The sequence below is a fragment of the Ictidomys tridecemlineatus genome, chromosome 15 (genome assembly GCF_052094955.1).
Source record: "Ictidomys tridecemlineatus isolate mIctTri1 chromosome 15, mIctTri1.hap1, whole genome shotgun sequence".
NCBI classification, from domain to species: domain Eukaryota; kingdom Metazoa; phylum Chordata; class Mammalia; order Rodentia; family Sciuridae; genus Ictidomys; species Ictidomys tridecemlineatus.
In genome coordinates, this window is record NC_135491.1 from 2,305,820 (window position 1) to 2,323,738 (window position 17,919).

The 17,919-nt window shown below is 57.0% G+C and overlaps 1 protein-coding gene across 1 annotated transcript; it reads right to left on the reverse strand.

The window, feature by feature from the left end:
* Positions 1-7,781: 7,781 nt before the first annotated feature.
* Eps8l1 (EPS8 signaling adaptor L1) lies at positions 7,782-17,569 on the reverse strand. Its single transcript, XM_078031434.1, has 20 exons — positions 17,454-17,569; positions 17,147-17,196; positions 16,073-16,113; positions 15,859-15,917; positions 15,186-15,347; positions 14,744-14,893; positions 14,191-14,273; positions 13,579-13,840; positions 13,181-13,307; positions 12,958-13,046; positions 12,791-12,865; positions 12,550-12,698; positions 11,813-11,954; positions 11,690-11,718; positions 9,587-9,719; positions 9,373-9,504; positions 9,081-9,183; positions 8,735-8,909; positions 8,300-8,432; positions 7,782-8,190 (listed from the first exon to the last, which is right to left on the reverse strand). Exons 2-20 carry the CDS (start codon positions 17,158-17,160, stop codon positions 8,104-8,106), a joined length of 2,145 nt encoding a protein of 714 aa, XP_077887560.1. The 5' UTR covers positions 17,161-17,196; positions 17,454-17,569; the 3' UTR covers positions 7,782-8,103.
* Positions 17,570-17,919: the final 350 nt, after the last annotated feature.

Genomic DNA, 17,919 nt, shown 5'->3' on the forward strand with positions numbered 1-17,919 from the left:
CAAGAGGAGGAGAAGCCTGGAGGGACAGCGCCTGGACCCTGCCAGAGGCTCCTGAGATGTAGAGCGGTATTGGGGTCTGGGCCCCAGAAGGCCACGGGGCAAGAGTCTGGGCTGCTCACCATTTGTGCAGCAGAGAAGGCAGAGGCTGACCTCGGAGTCCAGCCAGAGCCCAGTAGGCCAAGGTAGTGTGTGGCCCCTGTGCCCCTCAGGCTTCTGCAGCAGAGGGAGGGAGGGAGGTGTCCCGGGCTGCAGGGCAGCCCCCCACCCTGCTGAGGGATGGTTTTTGCAACCCATTGTTCATTCAGTAGCATATTATTTAGTCTCCAGGTGTTGGAGTAGCTTTTATTTTTTATTTTATTATTGATTTCTAATTTCTTTCCATTATGATCTGATAGAATGCTGGGTAGGAGCTCTACTTTTTTATATTTGCTAAGAGTTTCTTTGTGGCATAATACATGGTCTGTTTTAGAGAAGGATCCATGTGCTGCTGAGAAGAAAGTGTATTTGTTCATTGAAGGATGAAATATTCTATGTATGTCAGTTAAGTCTAAGTTATTGATTGTATTATTGAGTTCTATAGTTTCATTGTTCAGCTTTTGTTTGGACAATCTATCCAGAGATGAAGGAGTTGTGTTAAAGTCACCCAGAATTATTGTGTTGTGGTCTATTTGACTCTTGAACTTGAGAAGAATTATTTGATAAATGTAGACATTCCATTGTTTGGGGCATATAAGTTTATTATTGATGAATCATTCCCTTAAGGAGTATGAGGTATCCTTCTTTATCCCTTTTGATTAACTCTGGCTTGAAGTCTACTTTATTTGATATGAGGATGGAGTCCCCTGCTTGCTTCCATAGTTCATGTGAGTGGTATGATTTTTCCCAACCTTTTACCTTCAGTTTGTGGATGTCTTTTCTTATTAGATGAGTCTCTTGGAGGCAGCATATTGTTGGGTCTTTTTAAAAAATCCAATATGCCAGTCTATGTCTTTTGATTGGTGAATTTAGGCCATTAACATTCAGGCATATTATCGAGGCCTGATTTGTATTCCCAGCCATTTTTGTCTATTTTGGGTATTTAACTGGACTTGCTTTCTCCTTTGGTTAATTTTTCCTTTAGTGTAATACCTCCCTTTGCTGATTTTCATTGTTGTTTTTCAATTCCTCTTCATGGAATATTTTGCTGAGGGTGTTCTGTAGTGCAGGCTTTTGAGTTGTAAATTCTTTTAACTTTTGTTTATCATGGAAGATTTTTAGTTCAACATCAAATCTAAAGCTTAATTTTGCTGGATATAAGATTCTTGGTTGGCATCCATTTTCTTTTCTTTTTTTTTTTTTTAAACATAGATTTTTTTTAAAGAGAGAGTGAGAGAGGAGAGAGAGAGAGAGAGAGAGAGAGAGAGAGAGAGAGAGAGAGAATTTTTAATATTTATTTTTTAGTTCTCGGCAGACACAACATCTTTGTTGGTATGTGGTGCTGAGGATCGAACCCGGGCTGCACGCATGCCAGGCGAGCGCGCTACCGCTTGAGCCACATCCCCAGCCCGGCATCCATTTTCTTTCAGAGCTTTGTATATGTTACTCCAGGATCTTCTAGCTTTCAGGGTCTGCGTTGAAAAATCTGCACATAATCTAATCTGCACATAATCTATATGTAATCTGATTCCTTTCTCGAGTGGCTTTTAAATATTCTTTCCTTATTCTGTATGTTAGGAATTTTCATTATAATGTGCCTTGGTGTGGATCAGTTGTGATTTTGTACATTTAGCAGCCTGTAAGCCTCTTGTATTTGGTTTTCCAATTCTTCATGTTTGGAAAAATTTCTGATATTATTTCGTTGAATAGATTGCTCATTCCTTTGGTTTGGATCTCTATGCCTTCCTGTACCCATGGTTCCTCTACCTCTGTTCATGGTTTCTTACCATCTTCACTGTGTGGTCTACATTCTTTTCAAGATTATATGTTTGGTCTTCATTGTCTGAGGTCCTGTCTTCCAAGTGGTCTAATCTGTTGTGATGCTTTCAATTGAACTTTTACTTTGGTTTATTGTTTCTTTCATTTCAAGGATTTCTGGATTATTTTTTAGAACCTCTATCTCCCTATTGAAGTAATCTTTTGCTTTCCGAATTTGCTTATGTAGCTCTGTATTGAAATGATCTTTTGCTGCCTGTATCACTCTCTTACGTCACCCTTTAATTCACAGGACATTTTAATTACGTACATCCTGAACTCCTTCTCTGTCATTGCTTCTGCTGTGCTGGCCATGGGTTCTAATAATCTGGTATCTTATTTGTTTGGGGCACTTTCTTCCCTTGTCTTTTCATATTGCTTGTGTGTCTTCCCTTATCACTGGGACCTGGGGTGTCACCGTTTTACCTGATAGGCTCATAGTGCCCTGTAGGGATCCAATACCTCTCCTCCGAGGTGAAGGACAAAGTTGTCAGATCCCAATATAAACAGTACACAGCCTAAAAACAAATGTTTGCTATTAAGACGTTTACAGTTTGGTCACCATGTACAGAAATGCTGAGTTCAATTATCATCTACCCTAGACTCATAGGTTTGTAAAAGGGTTTACAGTTTCTGATGCTGGACCAAGAACAGGGCTGAGGAGTAGGATGAGGAGGTGCTGAGGAGGTAGGAGGTGAGGAGACAGGGTCGTTGTATCCTAGGAAATGTGAAAGAGAAATCCAAAGAGGAGGATGAGCCCAGGAGAAGGGAGAGGAAGTAATTTGGGTAACAAGTAGGTGGGAAGACGGAGAGTACATAAAACAAACACACACACATATCAAGAAAAGTTAAGAATGTCAAAATAGTAGAAATTGGTGGGAAAAAAGAAAAAAAAAATATATATATATACAACACAACTGAAGTATGCTATTCAGACGTCCCAGCTCCCAAAATCCTAATTCATGCAAAGTACCTGGTTTCCCATGTGTTGGGGGTGGGAGGGTGGGAATAGAGAGGGAGGGGGAAATCTTGAAGGAAGAGACAGGGTTGTTTGGTTGGAGGTCAGTGTCTTTCCTGCTTCTCTTCTCATCCAGTAGGTGGGTCGCCTGTTGTTAGCTGGTGTCTGTGCCCTCAGGATGGTGAAGGTGACCAGGGTGTCACTGTGCCAGGGTAGCGGCTGCTGGGGAGTGGGGGGAGTTAGAAACTGGGTACCTGGCCAGCTGGAGTTGCAGTTGCCCCCACTGAAGATGGTGATGAAGGGGCCCAAGATGGAGGTTCTCACTTCCAGCTGTGGGGAGTCGGATTGAGTGGGGGCAGCCGGGCAATGGCATTGGACAATGGCATTGGACCAAGAGTTCAGAGATGCGCTCGCTCGTGCAGTGTGTGGCTGTCGCTGACTTCAGAGCCTGTGTGAAGTCCCGGGTGCCGGCAGGCCACTGCACAGAGGGGACTATCTCCCTGCTGCAGAGTCCCAAGATGGGGCCACCAAGGGGGTGATAAACCAGCCTCATTCCCTCTTAAGATCAGGAGCCATCTTGTCACAAGTTATAAAGGATTCATTTCTGTTTTCCACAAAATATGAGGATTTCCGTATAGCCTGGCTGTAATTTGATGTTTGGAATGCCTGCCCAGGCCTTGAACTCACCCATGCCCGGCTTTCCCTGACCAGATAACAACCCTCTCCGAAACTTCAGTGGCGCCTCGTAAATCTTGGCCTTCCCTGGCCAGATAACGACCCTCTTTGAGGCTCTAATGACCTTCATAAATTTGACCTTCATTAATTCTGATGTCGGGGACAGCAAAATATGAACTAGCCTTTGTGTTATGCTTGTCAAAGTTTTGTCATCTGTAAGTTCTCAAACCCCCTCTGTGTAACTCTCTGTGCTATAGAAGCTTCGCTCCTGGAGAGCTGGGGGGCTGTGTCTTGTTCCCACAGTTTTGGTTGGGAGAGGCAGCCCGGCCAGTCGAAATAATCAGCTTGCTTTAATTTGACTTTAATTGGAGCCAGTGGTCTTTTCTTTGCGTCTTGGTCTACTAGGGGGGCCCACGTTGGTAGATGGGGGTTCACACGGAGTGGCAGAAGCTGCCAGGTGTCCTATGACCTATGTGGGAGCTTGGGTGGGGGACGGGCTCGGTGATCCTGTGCGGGGGCAGGAAGAAGCAGTATTCTCATGACTTGAATCCCAGGTCGCAGAGCGACCCAGAATCTGCCTCCCTCTGGCCCGCACCTTGGACCCAGTCTCCCACACCCACCACAGGAACACAGAAATCCAGACTTTGGGAGTGGTGCCAGTAGATCTCAGAAATGACTGTCTCCCAAACTAACAGGTGGGTTACACTCCAACAGAGAACCTGTGCATGAAGCCTTTGAAAGCCCCCGTTCCTGCTGATGGGCAGGACCGCAGCCTCTGGGGCAGGTCCCCCGTGTTTGTCCCTTGCTAGCAAAGCAATAAACCTTCTTTTTCCTTTTTCTCAAACTGGTCCTCATACTGGTTTCACACCGGGGACAGGGACCGAGCTTTAGGCAACACAGGGAGTCAAAGCCCATCTGGAATGACTGGTGGAATAGGAATTCCTGAAAGTTCTTCCTCATGCCCAAATCTCCAGACCAGTGCATGGAGGGAAGTCCTATGTGTCTAGAATCCGCAGGAGCAAGAGGCAAGAATGATGTCGGTAGAAATGTGTGTCAAAACAAGGTGACCTGTTTTTTTTTTGTGTGTGTGTGTGTGTGTATGTGTGTTATAAGGCACTGAACCCAGGGGTGCTTTACCACCGAGCCAGATTGTCCCCCCTTTTAAGTTCTTATTTTGAGACAGGGTCTCACTAAGTTGCTTAGGGACTTGCTAAACTTCTGACGTTGGCCTGCAACATGAGATCCTCCTGCCTCAGCCACCTGCGTAGCTAGATCACAGGTATGTGCGAGACTGCTTATGTTACTGATTTTTGAGCCCAAATTGTAGTGGCACCCCCTCCTTCACAGAAAATCTTAATCAAGCTTCTTCAGAGACCCTCACCATAATTGTTCTCAGGCTGTGAGCAAGAATTTCTGTAGTTAGGCCTCCATATCTCGTTGCCATCTTGTCATAGCTGAATTTGGACGAGAGCCTGGAGGAGGTCAGCCCTGCAGATCCTGAGCAGCTCTTACTGGTTTTGCAGACATTTTTAGTCTAATAGGATATAGGATTGTTCCTAAGAGTCTTCAGGCAGGAAGTGTGCTTACAGAAGCCCAGTGGGATAAGGGCCTTTAGCCTGGGCCTGGAGCCTTCAGGGGTGTTAACACATCAAAGGAATGAAGTTAGATCCTAGGGAAAGAGCAAGTTGCTAGGAGGTTCCTTGGACACCAGCTGGTGGGGAGACCAGAGGGGAACCCCCCTTTCCCAAGCACTAATTTTCGCAGTGTCCCCTATTTATTTTTTTGTATTCAGACCTGGGTTAATTACCTGGTACAATAAAAAAAACCTACTTTTATGTAGACTTCTCCAAATTGTGAGCCTCTGAGCCCCCCCACTTCGCCTACTCTCGGGGCCTAAGGTTCTAAAGATTCCTGGACTCTGGGTATAATAGGGGTTCACTTCACACTTTGACTGTATCCCTGGTGGCTTTGAAACTTGTGTGTTTTTCCTCTTTCCCAATCTTCTCCCTGTCCTTCTCCCTCATTTTTCCTTCCTGATCTTCTGTTCCCTAAACCTGTCCTTCCTGATCGTTCCTCACTAACCTGGTTTTCTCTGAATCCCCTCTGAATCACAGCCTTTGGGACAGGAATCCCGTGCTTCTCCTTCGCTAGCAAAGCAATAAACGTTCTCTTTCGTTTTGTTTCCCTTTCCTGGAGACCTTGTCTTTGTTATTGGGTCGACTTCAAGGATGAGGACCGAGCTTTCGGTTATGGGGGTTTGGAGGGACGAATGGATTCAGGTGAGAGCCCGCTCTGGGCCTGCTCATTCCCTGCTGCCCAGCCTGGTCTGTCCTGCTTCAAGATGAGACAGGGACTGGGGACAGTGAGAGAGATGCTGGATCTTAGAGGAAACACCCCAAAGTCGTGGAGATGCAGGAAGCTCCCAGGAACAATGGCAAGACCAAGGGTCTCCACCCCCCAGTGACAGGAGGACGTATAAGGGAAAACTGGTGTGAAATCGTGATGTGGGACCCCGCCCCACCGCCACCTCTTGTCCAGCCCCTGGCACTGCCCTCCACACAGATGCACACCCACACCACAGGCTGCCCTCTCTCCCGGGAGGTGGCCCGCATTCTCCCGTGACGGTGGACGCGTCCTTGGGTAGTGACAGCCAAGTGACCCAGAGGCTCTGGGGTGGAAGTGGCTGGCACATGGCGGTGCAGGAAGAATGGCTGGAGGGAAGGGGCCTAGAGAGCTGAGGGCTGCTGGTGGGGACGTGGCTCTGGTGGGGCCACGAGGCCTGACCTCTGGGTTTCCTCCTGACTTGGGTTGAACCTCCCTCTGGCTGCTGTATGGAGAATAGGCTGGGGGGTGGGAACAGGCGACCCGGTGAGGAAATCCCAGCAAGAGGTGACGGTGGCTGGGCCCAGGGGGATGGCCGTGGAGAAGGGGAGCAATGGTCAGATTCTGGGACAGTGGAGGGGACAGCCACGCTGGCTTGCTCATGGGTCCCTGTGTGGCTCTCACAGTCTGCAGCTGGGCGACAGGAGCCCTGGGGCTTGCTGAGGGGAAGTGGGGCAGGGCGTTGGTGAAACCGCCTGCATTTCCTGTTCCTCTGTTAGAAAGGAGGGTGCAGCCCTGCGTAGTGACAGACCCCACGGGGCCGAGGACATTCTGGGCAGAAGGAGCAGTGTGGACCAGGCCTGCTGGCAGGAAGAGGGAAGCCTGGTGGCTTCCGGCCTTGGCTGCTGACTGGAGCTGGGGTTCTACCCCGTGGGCCATGGGGAGCCAAGGGATGCCTTTGAGTGGAGGACAGGGTCCATGTGGGAAGGAGTGGTCTTGGAGGTCTGAAGTGGCCCAGGTCAGGAGCCCCTGGCTTGAGGCATCAAAAGGGAGTGGCTGAATGGGGCACCCACATCATTGAAGCTGGCTCTGACCCCTGATTTTGGCAGCGCCATCTGGTGGCTCAGGCAGAAACAGCTGGAGGGGAGGGGCTGTGGTGCTTGGCAGTGGGTGTTCTGGGGACGCTCGGGCAAGTGCCACTCAGCCTAAAGTTGGAGGAATGTCCGTCTGAACAAGGGCGAGATCCAGAGAAAACCAGACGTCACAGCCCCCAAATAATGGGGACAAGCTGCAGGGCTGCGGGAGAGATAGGAGCTATTTTTAAGGGCAGGAGGTTTGCAATTAGAGACCATCTGCAGGACACACAGGCATGCTCAGGAGGCAGCTCTTCTCCATGGCTGGACTACTGGCGGCACGTGGGGACAGTGCACAGAAGCAGGTGTTGGGAGAGTAGCCAGGGGTGAGGCCGGCTTCCCAGAGCTGGTTCTGGAGCTGAGGCAGGAAGGCGGCTGGAGTTCCCCAGCAGAAACAGCAAGCGCAAACCCGCGGTGGGAGGGCGCGAGTGGAGAAGGGCAAGGCAAAGACGGCAGGAAGGAGGTGGGCCAGGGGCTGGCCAGGCCAGTGGGTCCACTCTAAGCCTCCCGGACTGAGGCCAAGGGCGAGGGGAGCCGGAATGGATGTTGAGCCAGAGACAGGTGCTTGGAAGATGCTCCTGGGCAAGCTGGAGGGCAGACTGGAGGCGAGGAGGTCAGAAGGAGCCCCTGCCACGGAGCAGAGGGTTCAGAGAGAAACTGAACGTGGGACATCGCCTAGATTCCGGGCCTCCCGTGACTGATGAGGGTGGGTCCCTGGAGCCAGTTAGAGAGGGGACACTGCCTGCTTAGAAGAGGCTGTTTATAGACCGGACTGCATGTGACAATGCCGTGCTCAGGGGCGCCCTCTCCAGGGTGTTCCCTCTTCAGTGGCCCAAGAGCTCTCCCTGCTGTCCATCTACTCCCTCCCGACTCCTGGGGGCTCAGGAGGAACTTCAGCAAGGACTGTCCAGTCTGTCCACCCGGGCAGGAGAGACCAGGGCCGGACTGGGTCCGCGTGCTTCAGGAATCTCTTCCACCGATGAGGAAGTCCAGCGCCCTCCCGCAGGGCGTGGGAAAACGCTGTCTCGTTGTTTTTTTTTTTTTTGCTAAGGGCCCGCCGAAGGGTCAGATGATCTCCGTTTTCATCTCGCCCTCCACCTTCTTCTTCTGCTTCTCCATCACTGCCTCCAGCTCTGACACTTTCTCTTTGTCCTGGAGAAAGGGGTGGAAATCAGGTCCTTGGCGTCCCAGCACTCCGTGCCTCGCCCCCCCCACGCCCCCCCCCTCCTCCGGGCCCAGTCGCAGCCCGGGCTAGGCTCACCTCCAGCAGCGCACGCTGCACCGTTAGCAGGCTGTACACGCGCGCCCCCTCCTCAGGGCTCACCGCCCGCAACTCTTCTTTTTCCAAGGAGAAAAGCTGCGCGCCGGATAGTAAGCCCAGCGCGGTCACGGTCCTGAGCGAGGGCGGCGAGGCGCGGTCAGGCCTTTCAGCCAATCACAATCCAGCCCCTCCAGCCCCGCCTCCCCACAAGAGTGGCCTTCTAGCTCCACCAGGGCCAGCACTGCCGAAGTCCCCACCCACCAACCACAGCGCGCCCTCTGGGGCGGGGCTTCCCTGGGAATTCCAACCGCAGCCTGGGAAACAGGCTAACTGCAGCCGGTCGTTCGGCCATCCCACCAGATCTCACCAAGGGCCACCCCTGCTCCCCAAGTTCGCACGCTCCCCGCCGGGCCCAGCAGGCCGGACCCCACTCACCCCGGACTGAAGCCTTTGGCTTGCAGCCAGGCGCGGACTTTCCCGGCGTCTGAGTCCCGGCTGAGCTGCGGCTCCTGCGCGCGGGGACCCGGGGCTGCTCGGCCCGGGCTCGCGCGGCCCTGGGCGAGGCGCGCTTGCAGCTCCTCGTTGACGCTCAGCATCTGGGAGAATTTCTCTGCAGGAGGGATACTGGGACTCAGCGAGAGGGCTGCTGGGCCGCATCCGGCCTTCTAGGGTCCCCAGGGTGGGTGGAGAGTCCCTTTGCTCTTAGTCTCGGTTTCCCTACCTGGAAAGCCACTCTGCTCCCAGGAGGGGCGCTCCCAGGAGGGGATGCCCCACCACTCACCCTTCTCACTGGGGTCCAAGTTGTTGAGGCTGTCACAGCTGTCCCAGTGGGGCCTACCCGGAGCAGGAGCCGGGGCTGGAGGGGGAGGGGGAGTGCTGTGCTCCTGGAGGATGAGAGGAGGTGCCCGAGTCAGGGAGGAGACTCAGAGTCCCCGCCTTTCCCCTATGGAGACACACGTGTGAACCTCATCACCTCACCCACCAGTACCCTTGACACCCAGTTCCTCCCTCCCAGAACCCAGAATCCAGCCCCAGCTTCTCCTCCAGGGAGACCCAAGTCTGCTCTGACTCACCAGGCTTCGGGCAGGGCTTTGGCTGTGGTCCCTCTGAGGTCCTCGGTGGGGTGTCAGGATATTATAGGGCACATATCCCTCTTGGCCCTGTTGGTCCCTCACCTTCCACCACTTGCGCCTGTCATCCAGGACCTGGGTGGGTGTGAGGAGGAGTTTCTGGGTCTGGGTCTGCAGCTCGTGCTGGCCTGGCCCTGTAGATCCCCACACCTCTCACCTCCAGCACATCCTGCTGCTTGACGGACAGCTCACTGCTGTTGCGGGCCTGGAAGTCATAATTACACAGGACCCACTTTCCTGCTGGCTCCGGCTCCTGCTGGGGCTCAGCTTGCAGCTCTGGTTCTTGGTGACTGAGGAGAGTTGGAAGGGTTGGAGATCAGGAGGCAGCCAGCCCTGCTGGTCTGCGCAGTAAGGTGCTGGTGTGAGCTGGGGTTAGAGCCAAGCAGGGGTCGCAGCAGGGCCAGGTTAATAATGTTAATGGAGATCCGAAATGGGGATAATGGCTCAAATATACTGTGCTCCTTTTCTTGCCTGGCTGTGAGCATATGGTGTGGGTATATCATCTGTCACCATATAGGTGAGAACAGCCAGGCTCAGAACACATGGTTAGGAACAGCTGCTATTTATTGAGTATCCATAGGTACTAGGTATCCATAGGTATCATGATAGCTCATGAGCAGTAAAAACGATTGCAAACACTTACATAGCCCTACGTGCAACATACTGTGCAAAGTCTGTTACAGATAAAGCTGATTGATCCTCCTGACCACCTTGGTAGAACCATGAATCTGGACCTCCCTCAGTTCCTTCCTTCCCCAGGGACCTCATTATCTCTGCTTTTACAGGTGAGGAGGCTGAGGCACAGTGATGTAAAGGTTAGGGAGCAAGAGAGGTAAGGCTGAGCCGTGCATGGTGATGCACGCCTGTAATCCCAGCAGCTCCGCCCGCAGGCTGAGGCAGGAGGATCATGAGTTCAAAGCCAGCCTCAGCAAGAGTGAGGCACTAAGCAAATCAGTGAGACCCTGTCTCTGAATTGCAAAATAGGGCTGGGGATGGGGCTCAATGGTCGAATGCCCCTGAGTTCAATCCCCAGTACCCCCCCACCGTCTGACCCCAGGCAGTCAGCCTTGGTAACTGCCCACTGTGTGTGCAGTGGGCCTGAATGGAGCTGGGCTGACCTCGGGCTCTTTGCCAGCTGATACATCACAGACTTCACCCTTCCACAGAGGGAAGGCTGATCATTTTTCCTGTTTTCCTTACAAAGAACTCGAGGCTGAGAAGGTAAGGGAAGAGCTGGAGGCGCTGAGTTCAAGATTTAGAAGCATGGTGGGGGAGGAGGGCCACTGCGACACCAGGCAGCTGGGGACAGGTTGGATATGACCCCTAGTGAGACGGACCTCAACCCGGATGAGGCCTACCTGTGCAGGGAAGAGGGGGGGTCTTCTGGGCCGCGGCACCCCCTGTGTGGGGCTGGCGGCTCCCAGCATGCTGTCCCTGCTGAGACCCTCTGCCCTGGCCCTCACCCAGACCCCCGTCATCTTGAGCCTCACCGCCCTCTCATCCCCGTGGTGTCCTCCAGTCTGCCCAGTACTTGCCCAAAGACCTTCGAGTTCGGGTCTTTCCTCCCCTGGGACCCAAGACTCGGAGACCCCAGAGTTTTGTAGAACCATGACTTTGAACCCCTACATCTTTAATTCCCAAGGATCCAGAGTCCGGGTCTCAAGCTTCAGTCTCCTCATGTTTTAGCCCCCCCCCCCCCACCGAATCTCTAAGTCTACGCTGCCGCCAGGACTTGACTATTGATTTAAGACCTTTCGGAACCCCAAGGTCCAATCCCCCTGTCTTTGCCTCTGCCAGAGACCCAGAGATACCACCACTTCCTGACTTCCCCAGAAACTTCCCTCAAGCCCCTGAAGCCCCACCTGGCTCCCCCCAAGCACCCGACCCGAGTTCTTCCAAACCCGTAGGTCTAATCCCCAGCCTCTTCCCTCTAATACCCAGGCCCTGTCCTCTAGAAACCCAGACATGACCCAACTGCGGTTTCCTGGCCTTTTGAGGACCCGGGGGGCCTCACCTCTTGGACATGCCCATTCCCAGCCCGTTCCTCCCTTAGCCCCAGGACTCTGGGCCTCCCTCTTCCCTGACCCACCCCAACCCTCCCTGCTGCCCCACCCCGTCCCAGCCCCATCTGGTCACCACCTCACCCACCTGCGAAGAGCCGGGAAGACAAGGAAAAAGAAAAGGGGGCGGGGTCAGCGCTGGGAACCCCGGGCCGCACCCCTTCGGGACCCCCCTTCCCGGGCCCTGAGCGGACACTCACCCATTGACAGCAACCTGGGGAGCGCTTTGCTGCGGGAAGTGAGAGAGCCCGGGTCAGGGGGGCGCAGAGTTCCCAGCCGGGTCGCCCGCCCCAGCCTGGCTCCGCGGGCAGCCCCAGTCTTACCTGCCGGCGCCGCCTCTCGTGCTGCAGCTGTTTCTCCACTGGGTCCTCCCAAGCGCGGCCCTGAGGGTCAGTGGCTGGGGGCTCCCAGCCATTGTAGAACTCGGGGCTGTATGGGGGTCCCTCCTCCAGGGGCAGCTCCAGCCTGCGACCAGGAAAGGGCCGGTGGCTCAGGTAATCTCGGTCCGCTGGGACTTAGTGTCATCGACCTCCTAACTTCCCCTCCCCTGAGCCTCGCTCTGTCGCGAGGACTCTAACCCCACCCCGGTCTCTAAGTGACTTCAAATATGTTTCTAAACACGTTGATCCCACTCTCACCTCGGCTTCCAACCCGAAAACTCTAGCTACTTTCATCCTTCCCTTTGACCCAAGCTGGGTCTCAGGCTCTGCCCCTACCCCTAATACCCCAGGACTAGACTTCATCCACCCTTCAAATTTGTGGGCCTCACCTCCCTTAAGCCCCGCCTCCCCGTGTAGTCCCTCCCCATCACCTAAGCCCCGCCCTCGCCTTGTGTTATTCCTCTCAATCCTCCTTTTGTTCCAACCCGGTAGTCTGGCTAGAGCTTAAACCTCTCCTGCACTCTAATTTTTTAGCTCTTTCTCCAATCGGATGTAGCATTTGCCCTAAGTGCGGGCCCTCATTAACCTCTTTACCCTCCTGGTTGAGCCCCATCTCCAACCCTCTCTGGCCCCCCTTCTTCCCAGTCCCCACGCCCTCTGCCCTCCAGCCCTGCACCAACCCCGGGCGGGTCCACGAGTCCCCCAGCGAGGTCCAGAGAGCGTTTTCACCGGGAGTCACATTGTCCCGAAGCAGCGCCACCGCCTCGGATGTCAGATGCGGCCGCCTCACACTGCTGGCGAACTCAGGGCCCCCAGACGTGTTCACAATCTGCAGGACGCAGGAGTGGGCATGCCATCCACTCCTCTGAGTCCAACCCGACTCCTCCTGCTGGGGGCCTGCGGCCTTGGGAGCAGCCTCACCATCTGCAGAGGTCCGAACAGAAAGTGCAGCAGCTCTGGGGAGGAGGGGTTGGCGATGTTCCCGCGCAGCCGGGCCTGGGGGAGGAGGGCCGTTGGCATTAGAGCATGGGCGAGTCAGGGTCTCTGTCCCCTCGCCCCGAGAAGCCCAGGGGCGGACGCGTCCTCACCAGCAGGCTGAAGGCGTACTTGATTTTCTGAAGCACGTCGGTGTACTCGGCCTCCGAGGGCGGCTTGGCCCTCAGCGTCAGCAGGCCCTCTGTGGGTGCGGACAGGCGCGGGGGTGGGGGCACAGGGACAGACACCAGCGGGTACCGTGAGAAGTGGACCAGGCCGGAGGCGGAAGGGGCCCCCGCGGGAGATAGTCCCACCCGGCGGGCGGGCGCCCCTTACCCCCGGCCGCCCGGCGCCGAGTCCTGCGGCCGCGTTCGCGGTGCTCCAGCACACGGGCGGCCTCTGCCGACTTCTGAAGCCTCGATACAAAGGTCTCCACGTCGTCGAAAATGTGGTTCAGGATGTCCTGCGGAAGGAGGGAGCCGCGTGGGCTCCTGGATCCCAGACGTTCACCCAGGCGGAGGCGCTCTAGTCCAGCGCCTGGACACGCATCCAGGCCAGGCCAGATCCCGACCGAAACCGCAGGTGGCCGCTCCAGCATTCTGGTCACGCTCCAAGAACCCAGCTCCCCACCTCCACAGCCAGCCTCCTGGATCCTAGACGTTTCCCCAGCCCCCACCCCAGGAGTTTGATTGACGTCTGGGCCCCCAGTCTGCGGGCTGGTGGGAGCCACTCACCACTTCTCTCTCGGCCTGCAGACCTGCCAGCTCAGGACCGCGGGGGCCCAGGTCTGGCGAGGCTGGGTCAGCGACGCAGGCGGTGCGCTCCGGGGCCGGCCTGGCCGTGGCCTCCACCTCTGGAATAGGCTCCACCCGGGGTCGCCCTTGGCCCGCGGCTGGCTCTGCAGGGCCCATCACCGCGCGGACCGACGGGCGGCGCTGCAGGGGCGGGGTCTCGGCGGCGGGCAAGGGGCCGCGCTGCAGCTCCTCTTGCGTGGCCCTGCGGAAGGAGAAGGGGAAACTGAGGCTGGACCAACCGAAGGGACGGGGGCGGTGGAGTCGAGGACATTGAGGCCGCAAGGAGTCCAACCCAGGCTTGGCATCTCATAGGGAGACCGCTGACAGGCGGAGCGAAACCCGGGCGGGAAAGGCGAAAGCAGAACCCTGGAGAGGGCCCCGGGAGGCCCGCGCAGGGCCTGACCAGGGTTTGCTAGACTCCATTCAACCCTCGTTCTGCTCCTTGTTGGTATCAGCTCATTTCTTGGATGAGGAAACAGGCCCAGAAAGGGGACATCCGCTCCCCAGAGAACCCAGCCCTTCCTCCGGGTGCTTCTAGTCCAGCTCGCTCACCTGAGCGCTGCTGCCCGGCGCTCCCCGCGGCCTGAGCGGTAATTGTGCAGAGCCCCTTGGATGTCCTCTCGCATCAGCTCGGCCTGTCAATCATGCTGTCAGGCTATGCCTCCCCACGCCCCAGCCGCTGCCCTCCCAGGTCTCTCCATGGACTTTAATTGCTCAGCCCTGGTCCCCGCTGCTGTTGCTCCCGCCTGTGGTCCCACGCACGTCCACACCTGGACTCGAATTCTCGCCCAAAGTCTGTCCCTGCCCTCGTCCACGACCCAGCCGTGGAGACCAGTCTGGCTCTTCGTCCTGGACCACATTGCCCAGCATCCTCCTTCTGGCTACTCCCCAGACCCTCTGAATACGTGAGTCCTCAGCCTCACTCTCCGTCTCACGCTCTGGTCAGGTCTTGGTCCAGAAATCAACCTGTCTGTAAACACCACTCCCTCCCAGGGCCTCGGGCTCAGGTCACGCCCCGCTTCCCGGGACCCCTGCCCCACCTGTGCTCCAGGCCCTGCCCCATCACCTAGAGACCCCGCCCATTTCTGCCTCGACTGGGACTCACCCCCAGGCGCAGGCCCTGGAAGAAGTGCACGTCTGGCTGCGCCCGCTCGGGCTCCTGACACACCAGGAGCAGCAGCGAGCGGCTCCGGCCGGTTGGCACCACCGCGTCGCAGCGCACGATGGCGCCCAGTGGGTAAGACTCCAGCTCTTCCTGTGAGGGGGGACGGCGGGGTACACTGAGGCCCTGGTCGATAATACTATCAACTGGTGACATCAGTGCCCAGTTGGTGCAGGAGCTGGCTCAAGAGGTAACGGGATTAGGGATAACAACCCCATTTGATAGGGATGGCCAGAAAAGGGGCGGGGCCTTGCGCCCCAGTTCCCAGAGAAGGGACGTGTGGGAGCCCAGATTCACACTCAGACCCTGAAGCCCCAGGGGCAAGCTTTCCGTGTCTCCGCAGGCTCGGCCCCTCCACTTTCCCTACCCATGTGCCCCCTGGCACCTTGGAGACTGGGTCCAGCAGGGTGACGCGGTCAGGGGATACTCGAAGTAGCATCTCCTGTGCCCAGACACGGCCCTGGCTGTCCATGACGGCCAGCTTCCTGGAGGCATCCTCCACGGTGTGCACGCCATCCTCCTCGCCCAGGCAGAACGTCACCAGGTGCTGGCACCCCACAAAGAGCCAGCTGAGTCCCGGAATGAGGTCGGGTGGGCGGAGCCCGCGGGAGCCACCCTGCCAGCCTGAGGCTCACCACTCCCCCAGGAAGCCTTCCCGGAGCGCCTGCGCCCCAGTGGCTCGCCACCCAGCCACCCAGAGCCCGGCGCCTCTTTCCTCAGAGCTAGCACCGGGGGCTGTCTTCTCCCCAAGTCGGAGGGACAGCGAGTCCCTGTAAAGGCCCCATCTCGTGTCCCTCCCATTAGAGCCCCGGCACTCAGGACTCTGGCGCCATCTACCGTCTCTCATCCACATTGCGGCTCGTAGTCCCTGAGTCCAGCACCAGAGCTGGTCACAGGTAAAGTCAGCAGATCTGGTGGAGCTGAGGCCCATGGCTAACTAATGTCTGAGGCCACTACAGAAAGCCCACTTTGTGGGTCACTAGAGGACTTTTTCCTGCTTGATGACCCTGCCCTTCAACTGCCCAGAAGGGCCCTGTGCAAACAGACCCCAGACTCACATTGACAGGGTACTGGGAAACATCAGCCATCACCACGGTGGAGTAGTGCTTTCTCTGCTCTGCGGGAGGGGAGGTGCCAGGATGGGAGGCCAGCCCCCTCCTCAGGGCAGAGGAGAGCCCAGCCTCCCCCTCAGACCCAGAGGTCTGGGCCCCCAGTCCTCTTCTCCCAGGGACCTGGGTGCCAGTCTCTAGTTCTTTTTGACCCCACACTCACCGTAGATAGACTTGGCACTGGGCTTGGGGGCAGCTTCTGGGCTGGTGAAGAAAAGAGGGGTGAGAGGGACTGTGGGAGTTGGGAGGAGATCCTGGAAGAATGGCAGGCAGGGCAGCAAGGACTTCATTGTGGGGGCAATGGGGAGCCATGGTGGGTATTAGGCAGGGAAGGGCAGGACGGAGGTTGGTTTTAAGAAGTCAGGTAGGTGGCAGTGGGCCGGGACAGGGAGTGTAGTCTCTGGGGTCATGAAGACCTGGGTTCCAGTCCTCTGTGCTACTTCCTTGCCCTAGATCCTGGGCAGGGACTTGGTCTCTCCTGCCTCAGTTCCCTTGTGTAGGAGAGCATCCACCTGCAGGGCTCTGGGAAGGTGCAGTCAGGGAGGCAGGGAGGAGGTGCAGCCCAGTCACCATGACATCCTTGTTACAGTGATGCAAGGGACTTTGGGACACAGTAGTTGCTCAATACGTGGGAAGGATATAACCACACAAGCAGCACCTGCAGCAGACACAGGCCTCCCTGTCACCCCAACAGTCAGGCTCCTCCCAGGGCCCTGCTGCTCCATCTCTTCCCGGCCCAGCCCCTCTCCAAGTCACTGCCACAGGAATGCCAACTGGGGCAGGGGGCCGGGGGGACGGAGAGACCCATGTCCTGCTCCCTGCCGGCCGGCCAGCCGTCCCCACAGTGAGATACCCCGAGCTGCAGAGCTCGCTACTTCTCATGGCCGGGACGTCCCCTGGCTGTCCCTGCTCACTGCAGGAGGCTCAAGGGTGCAACCTGTGTGGGACAAGATCCTGAGGGGCAGCGGCAGTCCCCGGGGGTCCTGCAAGGGGTCACTCTGTCAGCGTCACTCTGTCAGTCCGCAACACTGTCCGCTTCACAGAGAGGGGCTGGGCTCAAGTGGGCGAGGCCCTCTGCAGGTCACCCACGGCTAAGCATGGACACGGCCGTCTGTGCCTGGCCAGGCCTGGACACGGAGGGATGTGGCTCTGGCTTTCCCCTGAGTCTGGCCTGGCTGCCACAGAAGGGTCCGCAGCTGTGGCAGGTGTGGAGGGTTGGGGTCCGGGGGACACTTACCCAGGGGTGCTCATGGTGCTGGGGGGGGAGTTGCAGCCACCTGGAGGCACCTGGGAGCCCACAGAGATGTGAGCCTCCTGACCAGCCCAGCCTCCTCCCTCAGACCCAGGGTCCAGGCCCAGCCTCATCCCTCAGACCCAGGGTCCAGGCCCAGCCTCCTCCCTCAGACACGGGGTCCAGGCCCAGCCTCCTCCCTCAGACCCGGGGTCCAGGCCCAGCCTCCTCCCTCAGACCCGGGGTCCAGGCCCAGTCTCCTCCCTCAGACCCAGGGTCCAGGCCCAGCTCTGCAGGGCTCAGGCCTCCCTACCTGCTCGGTCAGGCTCTGCCGTGCTCTGAGCCCTCAGCCTCTCTCCCTCCCAGCCTCAGGCCCCACCTCCTGCTCCCTCCCTGGCCTTCCGCCTCTGCATACCTGAGCTGCTCACCTGGCACTGCCCGCTGAGGTGGCCTGGGCGGGGCTGCAGACAGTCCCGGGAGGGGGCTGGGATGGCCTGGGGAAGCCCGGAGACTGTGCCCATTGTAGCAGCACAACAGTGACCACAACAATCACAACCAGCGTCCAGTTCCTGGCTCTGTGTCAGAGCTCCGCTTCCTTAGCAGTCCACCTGGCCCTGGAGGACGCTGGCCCCAGGGAGGGCAGCGGCTTGTGGCACTGCTGGCCAGGGGGTCAGAGGGCAGGGGGGCAAGGGAGTGCCCAGGGCCACGGTCTCATGGCCCTGTCGCTCGCCCAGAGGCCTCCTGTCTGTCCCCCCTGGGCCCTCACCCCACCACCCTGC